This window comes from Saimiri boliviensis, chromosome 14, assembly GCF_048565385.1.
Source record: "Saimiri boliviensis isolate mSaiBol1 chromosome 14, mSaiBol1.pri, whole genome shotgun sequence".
Lineage (NCBI taxonomy): Eukaryota > Metazoa > Chordata > Mammalia > Primates > Cebidae > Saimiri > Saimiri boliviensis.
In genome coordinates, this window is record NC_133462.1 from 19,005,113 (window position 1) to 19,024,143 (window position 19,031).

Sequence of the window (19,031 nt, forward strand, 5' to 3'; positions counted from 1 at the left end):
ATCACGAACCCCGCGCGGAGCTGCCCAGCTGCTGCCAGATCCTGCGGCCCTGCGGCCTTTTCTACTGCGGACTACGTTTCCCAGCGGCCCCCGCGAGAGCTGGGCCGGCTGCCCCTTTGTGTCCTCCGGCAGCGGAGGCAGCTGAGGCGCTTCTTTCTGGGCCCGCGGGTGCTGGGTTCCCTCCAACTCAGGGTAGGGGTGAGAGCAGAGTGGAGATTCCCCTTGCCTTCGGGGCGGGAATGGGATCTTCTCGCAGTTCAGTTCTGCAGGTAGGGAGTAGGCTGAAGAGTGGCTTGTGGGTCTCTGGAAGTTCGTTCCAGGCCCTCTGTGTGACTCCGGTGCGAGCGGAGGTTGCTACTGTTCAGTGCGAGGCTGTCACCGCTCGTGCCTGTCCGCGTCCTGTGTGACTGGGTGCGAGGGAGTCAATGGCACCGCGGAGTGTGAGGCTGAGTTAGGGCGGGAGCGGGCGAGTGTTCGCTGACCCCCGTTGGGCCGATATCCGCAGCCTCTTTGTGACTGGATTGTGATTGTCACTTGTGATAGATACCCTGGTGTCTGAGCCTTGCCGGTATGGGAAAGGGTGCCCTTGTGAGGCAGCCCATACCCATGGCCTCTGATTGTGGCGTGGGTAAGACGATGGCTGGCATTGTAGTTTTTCACACTCTGGGTATGTCAGGGAATGCGTGAGAGACCGTGTGCCACCGAGAGGCTTTTAAAGCCAGCCAAGTCATATCAGTGTGCCACCAAGTTTCAGAATCACTGATCTTATTGGAGAGGATTGTGGGGTCAGGTAACTCTTTTATTTGACCTTGGTGCTCTTATTTATTAGTTCTGTGTTTATGTAAAAGCTTACATTCCTCTAAGACTGTATTTGTAAAACCTAGAACATTAACAACAGTTAAGCTGAGGAATTAAAAAATGATTTAGGCAGCCAGGTGCGGTGGCTCATGCCTGTAATCCCAACACTTGGGAGGCGCAGTCGGGAGGATCACTTGAGGTCGGGAGTTCAAGACCAGCTTGACCAACATGGAGAAACCTGTGTCTACTAAAAATACAAAAATTGGGCCGGGCGCGGTGGCTCAAGCCTGTAATCCCAGCACTTTGGGAGGCCAAGGCGGGTGGATCACGAGGTCACGAGACCATCCTGGTCAACATGGTGAAACCCCGTCTCTACTAAAAATACAAAAAATTAGCTGGGCATGGTGGCGCGTGCCTGTAATCCCAGCTACTCAGGAGGCTGAGGCAGGAGAATTGCCTGAACCCAGGAGGCGGAGGTTGCGGTGAGCCGAGATCGCGCCATTGCACTCCAGCCTGGGCAACGAGCGAAACTCCGCCTCAAAAAAAAAAAAAAAAAAAAAAAAAATACAAAATTAGCTGAGCGTGGTGGCAAATGCCTGTAATCCCAGCTACTCGGGAGGCTGAGGCAGGAGAATCACTTGAACCCGGGAGGCGGAGGTTGTGGTGAGCCGAGGTCAGGCCATTACACTCCAGCCTGGGCAAGAAGAGGGAAACTGTGTCTCCAAACAAACAAACAAAAAATTTAGGCATGAGTTAAATTGTGTGCAAACAAATTCCAAGGTCTCCATGATGCTCTCTCTATTGGAGGGAAGGTTGCAAGAAGAGGAAAGAAGCCTAAAAAGTCTAGACTGGTGACTCTGGATGCTGCAAGAAAAGCCTAGTTTCTCATGTTCTTTTCCCCATCTCAGTCATCTGAGGCCACTGCTATTCCCCAAGAGAAGAGCCAGGAGGAAGGAAGAATGGCTGTTGGGCTTCTTAAAGCCATGTACCAGGTGCGTTGGTGTTTTCTTTTTTTCCCTGAATACCTGTCTGCTTTCAGAACAAGCAGATATTAATTTTCCTTCTGCTGAAACGTTTCTGGGTAACCAGTCATGTCACTTATCAACACTCTCCATTGGATTTCTCTCATTCAAGATAAATGCTTAAATCCCTGTCTTGACCTTCAGGGCCCTGCATAATCTGGTCCCTGACTATCCCTGTGACCCCGTCTTTAACTCAGTAACTCAGTTCCTGCAACACCAGCTTCCTTGTAATGTTGTGAGTACATTCTTAATGCATGGCCTCACACTTGCTATTCTCTCTGCCTGGGATACTGCCCTCAGATACGGATACAGACCAACTTCCTCACTGTAGCCTCTAAGCAAACATCATTCATTCAGATTTTTAGTGAGCACCCATTACCACTGGGTGTCACAGGGCTTAGTTTCTCATCCTGTTCTCTATCTACACTTACTACCTTGGTAATCTCATCCTGTCTCATAGCTTCAAATGCCATGTACATTATGCCAACAACTACCAAATTATATACAGCCATCTCTTGAACTCTAGACTGTATATCTGACTGCCTACTAAACATCTTCATTTGGTTGCATAAGAGATACCTCAAATGCAAACATTTTACAAACGGAGTGCAATGAGGCATTGGTGGTTTTGGAGCATGAGTGACATGAACTGATTTTCATTTTAGTAGGATTACTCTGGCTGCTACTGAGAAAAAACTGAATAGGACAAAGATAGAATTAGAGAACTCAACTAGGAAACTCTTACATACTTCCCTGGCTCCATTGCTTAAGCTAAACATCTTCCATCAGGAAATTCTGTTGGTTCTAACTTCAAAATATATCCCGAATCAGACTACTTTTTTTTTTTTTTTTTTTTTTTTTTTGAGACAGAGTCTCGCTCTATTGCCAGGCTGCAGTGCAGTGATGCAATCTTGGCTAGCTGCAACCTCTAGCTCCTGGGTTCAAGCGATTCTCCCGCCTCAGCCTCCCGAGTAGCTGGGACTACAGGCATGCGCCACCACGCCCAGCTAATTTTTGTATTTTTAGTAGCAGCAGGGTTTCACCATGTTGGCTAGGCTGGCCTCAATCTCTTGATCTCATGATCCACCTGCCTTAACCTCCCAAAGTGCTGGGATTACAGGTGTGAGACACTGCACCTGGCCCAGACTACTTTTTACTATCACCACTGCTTCCGTTATGTTCTGAACCATCGACTCTCAGCTGTGTTTCTGTGGTACTCTCCTAACTTGTCTCTCTACACCCACTCTTGTTCTCCTTTAGTCTGTTCTCAGTGGAGCAGCCAAACCGATCCTGTTAACACCTAAATCATATGGTGTCATTCTTTATAGGCAGGGGGTGGGTGGAAATAACAGGGAGCATAGACAACTCTTAAAAAGTAGCTGTAAGAGAAGGAGAGAAATGGGTGGTAACTGAAGGAGAAAGTCTAATTGACAAGGTTTTAGGACAATGGATATATGTTGGCAGGCTGAAGTTAAAGATTCAGTAGAAAGGGAAATTTGAAGATGAATACAGAAAAAGGAATTGCTGGGACAATGTGCTTAGGTAGGTGAGAGGAGCTGAGTGTTTGGTCTTTTCTAGAAAAGTGGGTTGTTCATTTACAGGAGAAGGGCATGTTAGGGTGTATGAGCACAGGTGCGGGTGGATGTGTAGATGGAGCGGGAGTTTGTGGAGATTCTCTTTCAGTGGGTTTTGTTTTCTCAGTGAGAGAAAAAGCAAGATTGTCCACTGAGAGTGAGCAAGGGGAAGAAGGTCTTGAAGGTGTGAAGAGAGAGGGGACAGTATCAAACGGTCATTTAGCAAAAGGCTGAACGGACTAGGGAAATGTATCATGCAGCATTTCGGCCCACATGAGGTTAAGTGATCATGAATTTAAAGTGAGCCTAATTAGTATGGTTGGTATAATTTTCTCCTGCAGAGTTCAGCTATGCAGAGTATGGGCACAGAGTGAGCAGAAAGATGGCTGCAGTTTAACCAAGTGAGTACCTTAAGTGAGAGAGGGAAGGCAAAGGCATAAGCAGGGAGTGATTATAACAGATGATTGTGCTGGGAAGTGAGAGTACTCGGGGATGAGGAACAGTGAAAAAGTGGTAAAAAGTGGTAAGATCAATGAGTTGTACTTCTTCAGAATTTGACTTCTGGTGGAGTCAGGTAACCATCCGGTTTGAGGTATCATAGGGCAAGAGTTGAGAACCAGGAGATAGAGGCTGGGCGTGGTGGCTGACGCCTGTAATCCTAGCAAATTGGGAGGCCGAGGTGGACAGATTGCCCGAGGTCAGGAGTTTGAGACCAGCCTGGCCAACATGGTAAAACCCCGTCTCTACCCAAAATACAAAAAAAAAAAAAAAAAAATTAGTCCAGTGTGGCAGTGGGCACCTATAATCCCAGCTACTTGGGAGGCTGAGGCAGAATTGCTTGAACCTGGGAGGCTGAGGTTGCAGTGAGCCAAGATCACACCATTGCACTTCAGCCTGGGCAACTAGAGCAAGACTTCGTCTCAAAAAGAAGAGATATAGGTGATAGAAGTCAGAGTGGGATAATTGAGGTTATGAAGGGTTTGGTACTGACTGGTAATGACAAGATCTGTGTCATGACCATGGAAGTGAATGACTGTAGAAGTGCGGAGGATAAGGCTACTAGAGGAGAGAGGGGTCAGAGAACTGAGAGGCCAGATTGTGGGAAGTAGTATTTATGTAGATATTGAAGAGACCGAAGAATGATAGGAATGACATTAAAGAGAGTGACAGTGAGCCAGGTGTTGAAGAATTTAAGGAATGACAGAGAATTGGTATCTATCAGGAATTGGTAGATAGCTATCACAAGGAGGGATTGTGATTGACATATTCTAATTTCTTGATGTTGAAAATTAGATGTCTTTTAGGGAGGAGAAAATGGCCTGGAAACCAGAGCAAAGAGGTGGCCTGCCTCACCTTCAGGTGCTGTGGCATTAGGAATGTGGGAAATAAAACAATCATCAGTGACAGGGCGTGAGGGGAAGTCATCCTCTCAGCTGGAGACCATATTTCTTTAAGGGCAAAAAGAGAACATGAAAAAGTGGAAAACTGTGGTTTTGCTTCAGACTGGTTTGATGATAATTGTGAGTAGATTTTGAAACCAAGTATTATTAGGGGTCAAATATTTTAAGAATAGAATTTCCCAGCACTTTGGGAGGCTGAGGCGGGTGGATCACGAGGTCGAGAGATCGAGACCATCCTGGTCAACATGGCGAAACCCCGTCTCTACTAAAAATACAAAACATTAGCTGGGCATGGTGGTGTGTGCCTGTAATCCCAGCTACCCAGGAGGCTGAGGCAGGAGAATTGCTTGAACCCAGGAGGCGGAGGTTGCGGTGAGCCGAGATCGTGCCATTGCACTCCAGCCTGGGTAACAAGAGTGAAACTCCGTCTCAAAAAAAAAAAAAAAAAGAATAGAATTTAAGCTCCTGTGTTGACATTGAAATTATTTGTTGACTATAAAGAATCAGTGGAATATGTGTGTTATATATAAATATTTATAAATTTATTATATGTATTTATATAAGCTAAGGACACTATTTTAGGAAGTATGTATATCATATGAACCCTACTGTTAGCAGTAGCAGAGAGGGAGAGATTTACCTACTTTATATAATTAAGTTAGAAAAAAGGTAATGAGTTGAACTTGAAGAATTTTGCTTCTGTAGAGATAGTTCTTTCTTTTTGTTTTGTTTTGTTTTTGAGACAAGGTCTTGCTGTGTTGCCCAGGCTGGAGTGCAGTGGCACAATCTCAGCTCACTGCAACCTCCGCCTCCCCGATTCAAGCAATTCTCCTGCCTCAGCTTCTGAAATACCTGGGATTATAGGGTTATAGGTATGTGCCAGCAGGCCCAGCTAATTTTTGTATTTTTTAGTAGAGACTGGGTTTTACCATGTTGGCCAGGCTGGTCTGGAACTCCTTACCTTAAGTGATAAGCCTGCCTCAGCTTCCCAAGTGCTGGGATAATAGGTGTGAGCCACCCCACCCAGCCCAGAGACAGTTTCTTTAACAAAATTGTGTCAAATGTAAAAAGTTACATTGACAGGTTCACATCTTTTAATTTTGTAAAAAATCAAATTAATACTTATATAATGTATGTTTGTTTCATCAGCAAGTGGTCACTTTATAGAAACCTGGAATCCAATGGCATGACAGCAGCTTTTTTTCAGATGGAGTCTCGCACTGTCACCCAGGTTGGAGTATAGTGGCATAATCTTGGCTCACTGCAACCTCTGTCTCCTGGGTTCAAGCAGTTCTCCTGCCTCAGCCTTCCGAGTAGCTGGGACTACAGGCATGCACCACCACAGCCAGCTAATTTTTGTATTTTTAGTAGAGACAGGGTTTCACCATATTGGCCAGGCTGGTCTCAAACTCCTGACCTCAGATAATCCAACCACCTTGGCCTCCCAAAGTGCTGGGATTATAGGCATGAGCCACCACGCCCAGCCAACAGTCAAGTTTTTCAGAACTTTCTCTAACCCCAGTAGGCAGCAGCAATATTATGAGTAGAACACCTATTTCTTTACACAAAATTTTGAGAATTCTGGATTAGAGTATTTGAATTTTAATGGAATTGATGCTCTGCTCTGCTTGGTCTAGCACAGTTTTCAGAGATATAGCGAATACTTTCTGGGATCTTTTTTTTTTTTTTTTTTTGAGACGGAGTTTCGCTCTTGTTACCCTGGCTGGAGTGCAATGGCGCGATCTCGGCTCACCGCAATCTCCGCCTCCTGGGTTCAGGCAATTCTCCTGCCTCAGCCTCCTGAGTAGCTGGGATTACAGGCACGTGCCACCATGCCCAGCTAATTTTTGTATTTTTTTTAGTAGAGATGGGGTTTCACCATGTTGACCAGGATGGTCTCGATCTTTTGACCTCGTGATCCACCCGCCTCGGCCTCCCAAAGTGCTGGGATTACAGGCTTGAGCCACCGCGCCTGGCCCTTTCTAGCTTCTTGAAATTTTCTTCAAACCACTCATTGATTAATTCAACTTAGTCAATATTTGAATGCCTCACATGTGCCAGATTCTATTCTGTACCTGGGAATAAAGCAGCAACCAAAGCCAAAACATACTCTGCCCTCATGGAGCTGAAATTTTATAAAGTTGAGGAGGGTTAAGAACAGGCCATGAATAAAATAATTAATTGCTGTGGAGAAAAATAAAGCAGGGTTAGGGAATAGGGAATTGGGGTAGGAATACTGCTATTTTATACTGGAATAATCTGAGGCATACAAAGGGTCTGAATACAAATATGATAACATGGTTATATATTTGAGGATGTAATACCAGAGAGAGCCCAGTGTGCCCAGGGCAGAGTAAATGAGGTGAATATGGTGCTTTCTTTTGTTTCATGTCAGGAGTTGGTGACCTTCAGAGATGTAGCTGTAGACTTCTCCCAAGAGGAGTGGGATTGTCTGGATCCTTCTCAAAGACATCTGTATAGTAATGTGATGCTGGAGAACTACAGGATCTTGGTATCACTGGGTAAGGATATCTTCTTGCAAAATTGAGCTTCTGCTCAAAAGGGGCTCTTTGCTACCACTATTGTGAGTTTTTGGGTAACATCTGCAAAGTTTGGCTGAATGTCTGCTGCCTGTGCCAAACAAGTGGCTTAGTGTTTGTGGATTTGGCAGTGAACGTATTCTTGGCTTATGCTGGGGAAGCTTCATCTTCCTTATCCTTCTAATGCATGTCCTTTTCCTGGATGATCAAAGGATTGAATGTGGGTTTGGAATATCCACTGCATTAATAAATTCTATTTTTTTCCATATATTGCAGGACTTTGCTTTTCCAAACCAAGTGTGATATTATTGTTGGAACAAGGAAAAGCACCCTGGATGGTGAAGAGAGAGCTGACAAAAGGCTTATGCTCAGGTTAGTGAAGAGGAAATAGGCAAAAATCTTTGCAAGTGACAGCTCTGCCTCACTCAAACATATCACCTCTTCATTTTTCAGGATTTCAAATTCTTCTCAAATGTTCTAGGTCTTCATAGAAATTCGGGGCCTTTTTTGGATGTTCTCCCACATTTGTTATTTTTAATTATCTGTCTTCTCTCACTTTGCTGACTCCTTTCTATTAAGTCCCATTTCCTCTCAGTTTCATAAGCCTCTTAGTCTTTAAAAAATATTTTCCTCAGCCAGGCACAGTGGCGCAGGTCTGTAATCCCAGCACTTTGGGAGGTTGAGGCAACTGGGTGGATAATCTGAGGTCAGGAGTTTGAGACCAGGCTGGCCAACATGATGAAACCCTGTCTCTACTAAAAATACAAAAAAAAAAAAAAATTAGCTGGGCGTGGTGGTGGGCACCTGTAATCCCAGCTACTTGGGAGGCTGAGGCAGGAGAATCCCTTGAACCTGGGAGGCAGAGGTTGTGGTGAGCCAAGATCGCACCACTCCAACAAAAATCTATGACTTTTTCTCAGTCACAGATTGACATTATTATTATTATTATTATTATTTTGAGATGGAGTCTTGCACTGTTGCCCAGGCTGGAGTGCAGTGGCGCGATCTCAGTTCACTGCAAACTTCGCCTCCTGGGTTCAAGCAATTCTCCTGACTCAGCCTCCCGAATAGCTAAGACTACAGGTGCTTGCCACCACACCTAGCTAATTGTTTATTTTTAGTAGAGACAGGGTTTCACCATGTTGGCCAGGCTGGTCTCGCACTCCTGACCTCAGGTGATTTGCCTGCCTCAGCCTCCCAAAGTGCTGGGATTACAGGCGTGAGCCACCATGCCCAGCCAGTTATTCTGTATTTTCTTTTTTTTTTGTTGTTTTTTTTTTTTTTTTTTGAGACAGAGTTTCGCTCTTGTTACTCAGGCTGAAGTGCAATGGCACGATCTCGGCTCATTGCAACCTCCACCTCCTGGGTTCAGGCAATTCTCCTGCCTCAGCCTCCTGAGTAGCTGGGATTACAGGCACGTACCACCATGCCCAGCTAATTTTTTGTATTTTTTAGTAGAAACGGGGTTTCACCATGTTGACCAGGATGGTCTCGATCTCTTGACCTCGTGATCCACCCACCTCAGCCTCCCAAAGTGCTGGGATTACAGACTTGAGTCACCACGCCCGGCTTATTCTGTATTTTCAATGTGATGTATCTAGATGTAAATTTCAGCTGTTGGGATTTACTGGGATTTTTTTTTATCTGACCATTAATGGGCTCTGGGTAATTATCAGTGATTATTTCTTCACATATTGCCACTCTCCCTTTCTCTGTGTTTATTTTTCCTAAAACTCCAGTTAGATGTGCCTATGACCAAACTCACCAGGGATAAATTGATGCTCCCAGCTTCAGTTCTACCTTACTTACTTGAAAGTACCTTCTAGGGCCGGGCGCAGTGGCTCACACCTGTAATCCCAGCACTTTGGGAGGCCGAGGCAGGTGGATTACGCGGTCAAGAGATCGAGACCATCCTGGTCAATGTGGTGAAACCCCGTCTCTACTAAAAATACAAAAAATTAGCTGGGGCCGGGCGCTGTGGCTCAAGCCTCTAATCCCAGCACTTTGGGAGGCCGAGGCGGGTGGATCACAAGGTCAAGAGATCGAGACCATCTTGGTCAACATGGTGAAACCCCGTCTCTACTAAAAATACAAAAAAAAATAGCTGGGCATGGTGGTGCGTGCCTGTAATCCCAGCTACTCAGGAGGCTGAGGCAGGAGAATTGCCTGAACCCAGGAGGCGGAGGTTGCGGTGAGCCGAGATCGCACCATTGCACTCCAGCCTGGGTAACAAGAGCGAAACTCTGTCTCAAAGAAAAAAAAAAAAAAAAAATTAGCTGGGCATGGTGGCACGTGCCTGTAATCCCAGCTACTCAGGAGGCTGAGGCAGGAGAATTGCCTGAACCCAGGAGGTGGAGGTGAGGTGAGATCACGCCATTGCACTCCAGCCTGGGTAACAAGAGCAAAACTCCGACTCAAAAAAAAAAAAAAGTACCTTCTAGAGTCTGCTTGACCTCAAAAAGTTTACCTTAATTTCTTGCTAGCTTGGTAATGTAGCTAAAAGAAAGGTTTTAATTTGTAAGCTTAAATTTTTAAAATTTAAAGTTTTAAAATCATAAGCTTTTTTTGTACCAGAAAGATTTGTCATTATACCTAGTCTGCTATATTGCTGGACTACTCTAGGTACCTCATATAAGTGGAATCATACAATATTTGTCCTTTTGTGACTGGTATTTCACTTATAATAATGTCCTCAAGTTACATACATATTATAGCATATGTCAGAATTTCCTCCTACGGATGAATAATCTATTGTACATTCCACATTTTGTTTATCAGTTGTCCATCAATGGACACTTCGACTGCTTATACCTTTTGTATATTGTGAATAATGGAGCTATGAATATGGGTTTTTAAGTATGTCTTTGAATCCCTGCTTTCAGTTATTTTAGGTGTATACTCAGAATTGGAATTGCTAGATCATATGTAATTTTATTTTTAATTTTTTGAGGAACTGTCATATTATTTTCATAGTGGCTACACTATTTTTATATTCTCATCAACAATGTCCAAATGTTTCACTTTTCTCCATATTCTCAACACTGATTTTCCTTTTTTTTAAATAGTAGCCATCCTAATGGGTGTGAGGTGATATCTTGTGGATTTGGTGTGTGTTTACCTAACGATTAGAATGTTGAACATCTTCTCATGTGCTTGTTGCCATTTGTATATCTTCTTTGGAGAAATGGCTATTCAAATCTATTGCCTATTTTTGAAATCTTTTTGTTGTTGCTGTTGGATTATATATTTGAATATTAATCCCTTATCAGATATGATTTGTAAATATTTTCTTCTATTCTGTGGGTTGTCTTTTTACTCTGCTACACTAAAGTTTTAAATTTTGATGTAGTCCAGGTATTTAGTTTTTCTTTTGTTGCCTGTACTTTTGGTGTTATAACCAAGAATGCACTGCGAAATCTAGTATCATGAGGCTTTTCCCCTATGTTTGTTTCTAAGAGCTTTATATTCTTGGTTTTGATCCATTTTGAGTTAATTTTTATGTATGTTATAAGATTAAGAGTCTAACTTTATTGGCCAGGTGCAGTGGCTCACGCCTGTAAATCCCAGCACTTTAGGAGGCTCAGGCGGGTGGATCCTGAGGTCAGGAGATTGAGACCATCCTGGCCAACATGGTGAAACCTTGTCTCTATTAAAAATACAAAAATTAGCTGGGTGTGGTGGCGGGCACCTGTAATCCCAGCTACTCAGGAATAATGTTGGCCTCATTAAATGAGTTTGGATGTCTTCTCTTCAATTTAGAGTTTGAAGAAGATTAACGTTCATTCTTTTTTAAATGTTTGATAGAATTTAACAGTTAAGCCATCTGATCCTGGGCTTTTCTTTGTTCGGAACTTTTTGATGACTGATACAGTCTTCTTACTGTAGCTCTCTTCAAGTTTTCTGTTTCTTTATTATTCATTCTTCATAGGTGTCTGTTTCCAGGAATTTGTCCATTCTATCCCAGACATCCAATTTGCTGGCATACAGTTGTTCATAGTACTCTCTTGTAATCCTTTGTAGTTTCTGTAAAATTAGTAGGAATGTTAGCTTCCTTAATTTCTGACTTGCTTGAGTCTTTTTTTTCTTTGTCAATCTACCTAACGTTTAGGACTTTATTTTTTTTCAAAGCATAAACTCTTGGTTTTATTGATTTTCTCTTGTTATTCTATTCTCTATTTTGTTTATCGCAGCTTGAATATTTATTATTTTTTTCTTTTGCTATCTTTGGATTTAACTTGCTTTTCTTTTTCTAGTTTGTTAAAATGTAAAGTTATGTTGTTGATTTGAAACATTTTTTAATGTATTTACAGTCATAAAATCCCTTTTGGCACTGTTTTCACTATATTCCATAAATTTTATATGTTGTGCTTTGGTTTTCATTTGTCATAAGTTATTTTCTAATTTTCCTTATAATTTCTTCTTTGCTCCTTGGTTGTGTAAGAGTGTGTTGTTTAATTTTCACATATTTGTAGATTTATCATTCCCCCTTCTGCCATTGGTTTCTAGATTTATTTATTTAATTAATTGTAATCAGATAAGATAGTTGTATGATTTTAATCTTTTTCATCTTTACGTTTGTTTTTTGGCCTAACATATGGTTTATACTAGAGGCATTTTTATTTTTTAGTGATCTTCAGGATTTTTTTAAAAAAGACATTCTTGCAAGGAGTTTGTCAGACTCTAAAATCTGAGAGGATAGTGCTCTACAAATCTGCAGTCACTTCAGATGCCAGCCACAAGTTTGGAGGTCCCCAGGGAACCCTTCACTTCAGCCCACTCTCAGGTTTGGTAATTCACTAGAATAATTCCCAGAACTCAGGAAGGAGCTATATTAAAATGACAGTTTTATTACAGCAAAAGAATACAAATCGGAACCAGCCAGGAGAGATGCCAAGGGCAAGACCTGGAGGGTTGGAAATGCAAAGCTTCTGTTATTCTGAGGGGCTTTCCATTCATCTCAATAGTTAAAAAATTATTAAATATTTAAAGAAATATTGCCATACAAAGAAGTTCTCCTGAACTTCATTGTCCAGAGTTTTTATTGGAATTTTATTATATAGGAATGATCGATTTAATCATTAACTATATATGTCTTAGTCTCCAACACTCCTTCCTGTCCCAGAGGTTAATTTAATATCAAGGTGGCTTAGGGGCTCAACCCTCTAATTACATGATTGATCTTTCTGGCTTGGCTAGCCTCCATTCTGAGTCATATTATTAGCACAAAATATCTAGGGACCTACCATGACGCACCTCATTAGTACAAACTATCAGATGTGGCCTGCAGGGCCTACCATGAATTACAAAGATCCTCTTTGGCACTGTTTTCCTACCACTCAGGGCTTAGGTTAATTCCTGAGAACCAGAAATAAAGGCCAGCCAGATTCTTTATTACATGATTCTGGAAAAGGTCATTATGAGGCTTTGATTGTAATTGAATAGAAATAAGAGATGAATTTAGTGAACATCAATGGATGTACATTGGTGAATCTTCATGTAAAAAAACAAGGTGTGCATCTTCTCCCATTATTCATACTTTTTGTGAGGAGTTAGAGGGAAGTTCATCATTTGACTTTTAAAGATTTTGCTCATTTCTTGTTAATTTATTTCTAGGGTATTTTCCCTTGTGGTGGTGGTTGTTGTCATTGTTAAAGATATCTTTCTAATGTTAATTATTTTCTTTATGCTTGCTTCTTTTGCTTTTTACAATTGATTCAAAAATTGGAAAATAATATTCTTATTAGATAAAACTACAGAAGTATAAGTAATACAGTAATCCACCTCATAGTTCCTACATTCTTTATGTATCTTTCATTTATCTAATGATTTATTTGTGGTGGTTTGACAAGCTACTACATATAATTATTTTTAATGGTTACTATTATTTGTTATTAATTTTTTTCTTTTCTTTTTTCTTTTGAGACGATCTCGGCTCACTGCAACCTCCGCCTCCTGGGTTCAGGCAATTCTCCTGCCTCAGCCTCCCAAGTAGCTGGGATTACAGGCACGCGCCACCATGCCCAGCTAATTTTTTGTATTATTAGTAGAGACGGGGTTTCACCATGTTGACCAGGATGGTCTCGATCACTTGACCTCGTGATCCACCCGCCTCGGCCTCCCAAAGTGCTGGGATTACAGGCGTGAGCCACCGCGCCTGGCTCCTTTTTTCTTCTTTTTATCTACACTCATCCTCTTGGTAATTTAGTTTCTTTAAATCTACCTGCTGACAACTTCCAATTTCAAATCTCAAGCCCAGACCTCTCTCTTAAATTCCAGTGTCACATGTCTATCTGCCTACTCAGTGTCTCCATTTCAAAGTCTAACAAACAAGCTTAAATTTAATATTCTTAAAATTGAACTCCAGATCTTCCCTACCTTGCCACCCAAACCTGCTGTACTCATGGCCTTCCCCACTGTTATTGGTGGCTATTTTGTCCTTCCACTGCTCAGACCATAAACTCAGGAAGCATGCTTTTTCCATTCTTTTTATCTATTCTAGGTTCAGTTTGTTAGAATATTCTCTTGGATCAGTCTATAAACTACACCTAGGATCTAATCCCCTCACTGTTCTCGTCTGTTGGTATCTCCCTGGTCTGAATCAATGTTACCTATCATTTAGCTGGCCTAGTATAATAATAGTCTTCCTTGCTTTTCTCCTTGTTTTCCACCTTCCAGTGATTTCACGGAATAGCAACCAGATATTACGCCTCTACTGAGACCACTACAATGTGTCTCCATCTGTGTTAGGCTGTTTTTGCACTGCTTTAAAGAAATAACAATAACTGAGACTGGGTAATTTCTATGGAAAGAGGTTTAATTGGCTGTCAGTTCTGCAGGCTGTACAGGAAGCACAGTGGCATCTTCCTCTCAGGAAGTCTCAGGAAGCTTCCAATCATGGCAGAAGGTGAACGGAGAGCAGGCATATCACTTGGCAAAAGCCAGGAGCACATTAGAGAGACGGGAGGTGCCACATACTTTTAAAGGACCAGCTGGCATGAGAATTCACTCACTGTCATGACAGTATCAGTAGGATGGTGCTAAACTATTCATGAGGAATCCACCCCCATGATCCAGTCACTTCCCACCAGGCCCTACCTCCAACATTGGGGATTACATTTCAAGATGAGATTTGGATGGAACTACATTACCATCTGATATGGTTTGGCTCTGTGTCCTCATCCAAATCTCATCTTGAAGTGTAATCCCCATGAGTTGAGGAAGGGACCTGGTGGGAGGTGATTGGAAAATGGAGGCAGTTTTCCCCATGCTGTTCTCGTGATAGTGAAGGAATTCTCACAAGACTTGATGCTTTAAAAGTGGCAGTTTTCCCTGCTTTCTCTCTCTCTCTCTCCCTCTCTCTGTCTCTGTCTCTCTCTCTCTCTCCATCCCTCACTTGTTCCCTCCCCCCTCTCTCTCCTTCTTTCCAGCCACCTTATAAAGAAGATTCCTGCTTCCCCTTCACCTTCTGCCATGATTTTAAGTTTCCTGAGGCCTTCCCAGCCATGCAGAACTGTGAGTCAGTTAACCCTCTTTTGTTTATAAATTATCCAGTCTCAGGTAGTGTCTTTATGGCAATGTGAAAACAAACTGATATACTACCCATCTCAGAGTAAAAGACAAATTCCAGCCGGGCGCGGTGGCTCAAGCCTGTAATCCCAGCACTTTGGGAGGCCGAGGCGGGTGGATCACAAGGTCAAGAGATCGAGACCATCCCGGTCAACATGGTGAAACCCGTCTCTACTAAAAACACACAAAAAAATTACCTGGGCATGGTGGTGCGTGCCTGTAATCCCAGCTACTCAGGAGGCTGAGGCAGGAGAATTGCCTGAACCCAGGAAGCAGAGGTTGCAGTGAGCCGAGATTGTGCATTCCAGCCTGGGTAACAAGAGCAAAACTCTGTCCCAAAAAAAAAAAAAAAAAAAAAAAGACAAATTCCTTAGAAGGCCTGTGAAGGTTAAATACTGTCATTACATTTCACTTCCTGACTTTATATTCTGCTACTCACTCTATAGACACACTGCCCTTCTTATTATTCCCTAAACGTAATAGACATGTTTCTACTTTTGAAGCCATTAAACCAGCTGCTTCTTCTTCCCTGAATGCTTTTTCCCCAGAAACTTGAATGACTGACTTCTTCACTTTCTTCAAATCTTAGCTTAAATGTGAACTTACTAATGATTCCTAGCTCTAATTTCATCAGTACTCCTGACATCCCCTACCCTGATTTTCTTTATCTAATGCACTTTAGTATCTTCTAACATAAAATAAAATTTAATTTCATCAGTACTCCTGACATCCCCTACCCTGATTTTCTTTATCTGATGTACTTTGGTATCTTCTAACATAAAATAAAATTTACTTATCACTTATTTTCTGTCTCTTTTAAGAAAATAACATCCCTGAAGGTAAGGATCTTTGTTTTTTGATATTAAAAGCATCAGAACAGAATTTGGCACAAGGTAAATATTTGTTCAATGAATGTTCTTGAATGAAGCAGCTATAAGAATGGAGACTGTAAGGCCGGCTGCCTCGCAGAGGGTTAAACAGATACATCCATCTCTATGTCATCACCCAAGCTCGTTATCTGGCCTCGCTGCATAGCGGCCTCGCTGCATAGCTTCCCCGCACCTGCCTCCACATACCAGACCCAAGCCCACATTCAGCACTAAATTATGCACCTCGCAGAGGGTTAAACAGATACATCCATCTCTATGTCATCACCCAAGCTCGTTATCTGGCCTCGCTGCATAGCGGCCTCGCTGCATAGCGGCCTCGCTGCATAGCTTCCCCGCACCTGCCTCCACATACCAGACCCAAGCCCACATTCAGCACTAAATTATGCATTCAACCTCCAGTCTGCTGTTGAAAAACCCTGCAGAAAAATTTTTTAAAGAAGCCCCATCAGACCCTGCCCGGTAGCAGTCTGCCCTGTACGCCCCCAGCAGGCCCACTTACCCAAGGTCCCGCCCGCCTACCCATAACAACTAGCTCCAGGCATTTCCTGCTTCTTAACAGCCAATAAAGATTGCCTTCACTTTGTTTCCCCAATAGCCAATCAAGGCCCACTTACCCAAGGTCCCACCTGCCTACCAATGGCAGCTAGTTCCAGGTATTTCCTGCTTCTTAACAGCCAATAAAATTGCCTTTGCTTTGTTTTCCCAATAGCCAATCAATTGCCTTCCCTCCCCAAAAAACCCCATGCCCTGAACAGCCCGCGTGATTTCTTTGGCTGCTTCCCGGACCACAGAACCTCACCCGGGAGCTGAATAAATGTGCTTCTCATTTTCTTATACTTGCCTCAGTTTCCTCATTTTACCTCGGCAATAAACCTTACAGAGACTATTTCAGTGTCTGTTTTCCTAATACAGGCATAACATTGTAACCCACTCTGACCACATCTCTAATTTCTTCCTGCTCCGAGATTTACTGATTTTTCTTTTATAATTCTAATCTTTCCTCCTTCGGTTTCCGTATGACCTGTTTTCAGTTTTTCTTGTAAAAGCCAATATTCTTGTGGGTTTTACGTGCCATTAAATTCACATTTTACTTTACAGATATACTTCCTCAAATGTACCTTCTGATAGTCAATAGAGGAGATATTTTTTCTTGTTATTACTTTTCAGGCTGGGAGCCTCTATGTGAGACTGAAGAATTAACCCCAAAGCAGGACTTTTATGAAGAACATCAATCTCAGCAGATAATAGAAACACTCACAAGGTACAACCTTGAGTACGCCAGTTTGAGAGAAGAGTGGAAATGTGAGGACTATTTTGAGAGGCAACCAGGGAAGCAGAAGGCATGTTTCAAGGAAGAGATAATCACTCATGAAGAAGCCCTTGTCGATGAAAGAAAACAAGAATATAAATCTTGGAGAAGTTTTCATCAGAACCCACTGCTTTGTGCACAAAAGATAATCCCCAAAGCAGAGAAAGTACATAAACATGATACACATAAGAGAAGCTTTAAAAAAAATTTAATGGGTATTAAGCCCAAGAGTGTCTGTGCAGAGAAGAAACTTTTGAAATGTAAAGACTGTGAAAAAGTCTTCAGCCAGAGTTCATCCCTTACTCTTCATCAAAGAATTCACACTGGAGAGAAACCCTATAAATGTATAGAGTGTGGAAAAGCCTTTAGCCAGAGATCAAATCTTGTTCAACATCAGAGGATACACACTGGAGAAAAACCCTATGAATGTAAGGAATGCAGGAAAGCCTTCAGTCAGAATGCACACCTAGTTCAACATCTGAGAGTTCATACTGGAGAAAAACCTTATGAATGTAAGGTATGTAGAAAAGCCTTCAGCCAGTTTGCCTACCTTGCTCAACATCAGAGAGTTCACACAGGAGAGAAACCCTATGAATGTATTGAATGTGGGAAAGCATTTAGCAACAGATCATCCATTGCTCAACACCAGAGAGTTCATACTGGAGAGAAACCCTATGAATGTAATGTGTGTGGGAAAGCATTTAGCCTTCGTGCATACCTTACTGTACATCAGAGAATACATACTGGAGAGAGACCCTATGAATGTAAGGAATGTGGGAAGGCCTTCAGCCAGAATTCACACCTTGCTCAACATCAGAGAATTCACACTGGAGAAAAACCTTATAAGTGTCAGGAATGTAGGAAAGCATTCAGCCAGATTGCCTACCTTGCTCAGCATCAAAGAGTTCATACTGGAGAGAAACCCTACGAATGTATAGAATGTGGGAAGGCTTTTAGCAATGACTCATCCCTTACTCAACATCAGCGAGTTCATACTGGAGAGAAACCTTATGAATGTACCGTTTGTGGAAAGGCTTTTAGTTACTGTGGATCCCTTGCCCAACATCAGAGAATTCATACCGGAGAGAGACCCTATGAATGTAAGGAATGCAAAAAAACCTTCAGGCAGCATGCACACCTTGCTCATCATCAGAGAATTCACATTGGGGAGTCACTGTCACCACCCAACCCAGTCAATCACCAAGTCCTATAGATCCTGTGTCCTAAATATTTCTAGAATTTATACACTCTTTTTTTATCTTTAATATTGTTACCTTGGTCTGATTTCATCTCACTTTGATTACTAATATAGCTTTCAAACAGGTCTTCCTGTATTTATTTTTTCTACCTTTCAATCCATTTCCCACAATGCACTCAAACTGATTTTTTTTTTCTTTTTAAGACAATGTCTTGCTTTGTTGCCCAGGCTGGAGTGCAGTGGCATGATCTCAGTTCACTCGAGCTTCTGTCTCCCAGCCTCTGCGTCCAGGGTTCGAGTAGCTGGGACTACAGACATGCACCACCATGCTTGGATAATTTTTGTATTTTTTAGTGGAGATGGGGTTTTGCCATGTTGGTCTCAGGCTGGTCTCGAACTCCTGATCTCTCTCTCTCTCTTTTTTTTTTTTTTTTTTTCAGAGACAGAGTCCTGTTCTGTCACCCAGGCTGGAGTGCAATGGCATGCTCTTGGCTCACCACAACCTCCATCTCCTGGGTTCAAGTGATTCTCCTGCCTCAGCCTCCCAAGTAGCCGGGATTATAGGTGGGCACCACCACGCCTGGCTAATTTTTGTATTTTTAAGTAGAGACAGGGTTTCACCATGTTGGTCAGGCTGGTCTCAAACTGCTGACCTCATGATCTACCTGCCTCAGCCTCCCAAAGTGCTAGGATTACAGGCATGAGCCATCACGCCCTGCTTCAAACTCCTGATC

At 42.6% G+C, this 19,031-nt stretch overlaps 1 protein-coding gene across 3 annotated transcripts; it reads left to right on the plus strand.

The window, feature by feature from the left end:
• The first annotated feature begins 47 nt into the window (after positions 1-47).
• On the plus strand, positions 48-18,734 carry ZNF570 (zinc finger protein 570). Of its 3 annotated transcripts, none has more exons than XM_010347998.3 (5): positions 48-192; positions 1,707-1,790; positions 7,190-7,316; positions 7,611-7,706; positions 16,958-18,734. In XM_010347998.3, the coding sequence occupies exons 2-5, from the start codon at positions 1,758-1,760 to the stop codon at positions 18,310-18,312; spliced, it is 1,611 nt and encodes a 536-aa protein (XP_010346300.1). In that variant the 5' UTR covers positions 48-192; positions 1,707-1,757; the 3' UTR covers positions 18,313-18,734. The 3 variants fall into 3 exon arrangements, with proteins under 3 accessions (XP_010346300.1, XP_074242528.1, XP_039321854.1); XM_074386427.1 differs by having other exon boundaries at positions 103-269; XM_039465920.2 differs by lacking the exon at positions 48-192 and adding an exon at positions 3,736-3,795 and having other exon boundaries at positions 1,706-1,790.
• The last annotated feature ends 297 nt before the right edge of the window (positions 18,735-19,031 follow it).